This window comes from Capsicum annuum, unplaced genomic scaffold (genome assembly GCF_002878395.1).
Source record: "Capsicum annuum cultivar UCD-10X-F1 unplaced genomic scaffold, UCD10Xv1.1 ctg3789, whole genome shotgun sequence".
NCBI lineage: Eukaryota > Viridiplantae > Streptophyta > Magnoliopsida > Solanales > Solanaceae > Capsicum > Capsicum annuum.
In genome coordinates, this window is record NW_025844985.1 from 1 (window position 1) to 4490 (window position 4490).

General features: G+C 40.4%; 2 protein-coding genes across 2 annotated transcripts; one reads left to right on the plus strand and one right to left on the minus strand.

Moving 5' to 3' along the window:
• Positions 1-140: 140 nt before the first annotated feature.
• LOC124891585 (F-box protein At3g07870-like) lies at positions 141-821 on the plus strand (the record flags this gene model as incomplete). Its single annotated transcript, XM_047403293.1, has 1 exon — positions 141-821. A coding segment is annotated over one exon (681 nt), but the record flags the coding sequence as incomplete, so codon positions are not given.
• Positions 822-2864: 2043 nt separating this feature from the next.
• On the minus strand, positions 2865-4477 carry LOC124891584. Its single transcript, XM_047403292.1, has 2 exons — positions 3566-4477; positions 2865-3473 (listed from the first exon to the last, which is right to left on the minus strand). Exons 1-2 carry the CDS (start codon positions 3679-3681, stop codon positions 3050-3052), a joined length of 540 nt encoding a protein of 179 aa, XP_047259248.1. The 5' UTR covers positions 3682-4477; the 3' UTR covers positions 2865-3049.
• Between the last annotated feature and the right edge of the window lie 13 nt (positions 4478-4490).

Below are 4490 nucleotides of genomic sequence, written 5' to 3' on the forward strand. Positions count from 1 at the left end.
TTACTGAGAATGTACAAAAACTTGATTGGCTTTATGGCAATAAACCAAGGAATTGCAAGATATATTGTTTCTGCGATGGCTTGGTTCTTGTAGGGGTTCGTAAATATAATAATATTAAACATCTCATGCTTTTGCTATAGAACCCTTCCACAAGAGAATCAACAGTACTTCGTAGTACAGAATTTTTACCGTCAGAGGATTATATTTGCGGATTGGGGTATGACGCAACTAGTGGTGTCTATATGATCCTTAAGATCGGTTACCAATCATGTAGTGAAATTCTTGCACTGAAAAGTGGTTCGTGGAGAATAATAGGTAAGCCTACTGGCATTTACCGCTCGTGGTTGTTTGATATGGACTCTCAGGCTTTTGTACATGGAGCATTTCATTGGCTTGGTTTGTCACGGGATGAGTCTGTGACTTCATACGATATTTCAAATGAGGTATTCAAAGAAATAACATTTCCAGATGGAAAGTTTGTGGTTCCGGGCATGAATTGCGTCAAACATGGCCTTTCGGTATTGGGAGAGATGATTTGCATTTGTACTACTCATTATGATCAATGGAAGTACACTTTTAACTTATGGATAATGAAAGACTATGGTATTAAGGAATCTTGGACTCGATTTTTTACTATCTTAAGTACCGATCTTTATTCTTTGGTACCAGAATACAGGTTTTCAGATGGTGAAGTGTTACTCCGTTGCAAGCATTTTGACCGTTGTCGTTATATATTTAAGACAACCAAAGAATCATCTGGTTTTGGGTTCAATCTCGTTCAGAATGCATTCGGAATGGATTTGTTTATACAGAAAGCTTGATCTCTCCAAAATTACTTACTTAGTATTTACTCATGTACGATCAAGACAACATCTTTTTGAGGTAATCATACTACAACCTCTTTTTCATTTTAATGTTAGTAGTAGTTTTCGTTTTCCTTGAAATATTACGAGGTTCTGTTAAGAGAAACTGTTGTAGCTCATCATTTGCTTATATTGTAGGAGTCACAGAACTGGCAGTGGTCATACAACTTCACGTACGTGCTTAAGCTGCTCGACCTGTGGGGAACATATATTAGGATGTCAAAGTGGGCAATTTACAGCATTGTAACGAGTTAGATTTTGTCATTTTTCAGAACTTAACCTTGCGTTGCATATGACTTTTGTCAAAAACTAAAAGTGATTGTATGAACTATCTTCCTAGTTGAACTAATCAATTTGTATTAGTTCCATTGTGTTTTTATTATTTAGACAGCATGCTGAAGCACATTAATGTTCAGTTCCAATGTGTCAGCTAGCATTCGAGGATTTCTCGATTATCAAAAAATATTTTCATCAGTGTCATCTTCAAGTATGGAACTTTGAAATTCTCTCATTCTGAAAAAAATCCATATTTGTTTTGCTTCATTTAGTTTTCTGCTACCGTTGTGCCTGAAAATATTTTGTATTTTCACCAAGCACAGAACTCTGGTAGGTCTTGGAAGCCTGAACTCACGTTAAAGTACAAGATTGTCTCGTGTGGCTAGGGGTGACAGTTCAACCAGATGCGATGTGGTTTGTTTTCTTTTAAAATCTTTTCAGCAGAGCGTATCTTATCGATAGCTCATGTTAGAGCTTCTAGTAGGCTGGGGTGATCTCTTTTTGCCTTAGTAATCCCGGAGAAACTTCAAATACGTGCCTAGATCGTATAAACATACTTTTTAGATGCTTCGCTACTTTTGCATTTTGTTTTTTTCAAAATTGTTCTAAAATTGATTTTTCTTGTCCATGATAATCTCTGGATATTCTATTTCCTTCGTTTTGGCAGCTTTATTTCTTCCTCTGCGCGCTTTTAAAGTGGTCCATAATTGAAGTATTGTGATTCTTTCGACTTTGTTGTTGACATTGTTTTTTTGCATCCATCGTTTCCATGTCGGCATTTGTCTTGTGAGGTAAGGGGGTGTTCTTTGAACTTTCCTCGTGTTGCCTGTATTCGCTAGTCTCCTTTCTGATGTTGTTGTTGTTTCCTGTTTTATATCCTTCCTTAGTGTTAGCCTTCTTCATTTTCTGTTTCCATAGCATTCTTATCTTTTTCTGCTATGTTCAGGATTGCTACAGTACAGACCTCTTTGCTGTCGTAGGTCTAGTTTGTGTTCTAGTGGCCTTATCGATAGCAAGAGGGGTACCAGTTGGCTCGACAACGCGACATAGAGCATCCCAAATGTAGTGATGCCATGGGAGGATAATCCAAATTGGGACTAGATTTACAGGAGGTCCATTTGATGATTTCATATTGTTATTACTTCCCAGAGCTGAAGGGGAAACTGGTAAAGTTCCTAAGCCTCTAGCAGAAATGTAAGATAAGGCTGTGTATTCACCCTTATGGTGGGGCCCTTCCCCAGACACTGCGCATAGCGGGAGCTTTAGTGCACCGAGCTGCCCTTTTATTACTTCCCAGAGTTATGAAGTTCCTAGATGCCACATGAAGGTTGTCCTCAATGTTATCGAAATCTGGGAAGACATAATGCAAACTCTCTCCTAATTATGTCAATCGAGTCCATTTGCAGGTTAGAGCTTGCAGCTCATCTTCATCTTCCGTAAACACAACCACCGGTCTACCATTCCCTATCTCAAAAGAACGAGGGAGCTCTTGAAAGAGGGGGGAAATCTTCACGAGTGGAATCTGGAGATCCATTGTCAACTAGGAAAGAGTGTTGTAACGGTAACTTGAATGTAGTCAACTGTATTTTCATCATAGCTAGCTTAGCTACTGTTGCATTTCTTTTTTCAAAACTGTTCTAAAACATAATTTTTCTTGAGCTGAGGGTCTTTACGAAATGTGGTTTGATATATTTCCCTACATTTATATCTGACAAATGAACAGTATTGGAACAAACTAACTTGTATTGAAAGATAGAGAACAACTTACAATTACTGAAAGCTGTAGACAAGCTAAAAAGGAAAAAAAACAAGAATGGAGGCAGATTCCAGACTATTACAAGCTAAGAAATTAAAAGACAACTTCATCCATGATCCTCTTTGGTAGCATCCCTTTTGATTATATAGATAAGTTATGTTGCAGAGCTCCTGGCAGCACTGCCCGGTGCTGCTGGTGCTACTGGTACTGGCACAGCTGGCCCTTGCTTGGCATTTGGGACCACATATTGGTCCAAGTATTTAGGGGGCTGTTTGTCCCTGTTGCTGCGGCGCAGTGTTGCCCCGTGGTCTTGCAGATTTGTTACATTGCCGCCTTCAGGAAGATGAACCTTGTCCTCAAAGTTGAAGTCAGGGAACCTTTGACGGAGAGAGTGAGAATCCTCCCAAGTAGCGTCCTCAAGAGGTAGCCCCTGCCACTTGATGAAAAATTGCAGCACCTGATGTGCGCCTCTAGTAATGGTGCGGCTGTCTAGAATTGATTCCAGGGAGAGCATGAGTGAAGAAGAATGATCAAGGAGATCAATAGGAGTGACTTGTTGGTCCGGAGTACCCAAACATCTGCGAAGAACGGAGACATGAAATACAGGGTGAATTTTCGATGAAGGTGGGAGGTCCAACCTATAAACGACCTCACCAACTCGTTGAAGCACCTGAAATGGCCCAAAGAATCGCCGACTGAGTTTGGTATGACGTTGGAGGCGGAGAGAAAGTTGTCTGCAGGGACGCAAGCAAACAAAGACCCAATCGCCAACCTGAAATGCCACATCCTTGCGGCCTTTGTCAGCGTATCTCTTCATACGAGCCTGAGCAAACTGCAAATTAGACTTCAGCAGTGCCAAAGTATCATCACGTTGCCTAAGTGAATCAGCCACAGCTGGTGGAGTGTTGCCATCCATAATATATCGATCAATTATCGGGGGAGAACGACCATACACCACCTCAAAAGGAGTTACCTTAGAGTTGTGTTGGTAAGAGATGTTATACCAAAACTCCGCACATGGAAGAAGATGAAACCACCTGGAAGGAGTATCAGCTGCAAAGCAGCGGAGATACATCTCCAAGCATTTGTTAAGAGCCTCCGTTTGACCGTCTGATTAAGGGTGATAGGCTGAACTTTTAGCCAATTGAGTCCCTTGTAACCGATTAATTTCAGCCCAGAATTCAGACAAAAAGATGGGATCACGATCAGATACAATCATGGAAGAAAAGCTATGGAGTCGGATATACTCCTGCACAAACACCTCTGCAATCTTATGACTTGTAAACTTTGTTGGCAGAGCAATAAAATGTCCATACTTTGAGAGTCTATCTACAATGACTAGTATAACAGTGTGACCATAAGAAGGTGGAAGACCAGTTACGAAGTCCATCAAAATGTCCTAAAAAATAGTAAATGGAATGGGAAGGGGAAGAAGAAGACCAGCAGGCTTAGAACAGGTATCCTTCATTTGTTGACATATTTGACAGGTTAGAACAAATTCTTTGACATCATTGCGCATCCCTGACCAATAAAAATTAGAGGAAAGACGGTGAAAAGTTCTTGAAATACCCGCATGTCCACCAATTTTTGAAGAA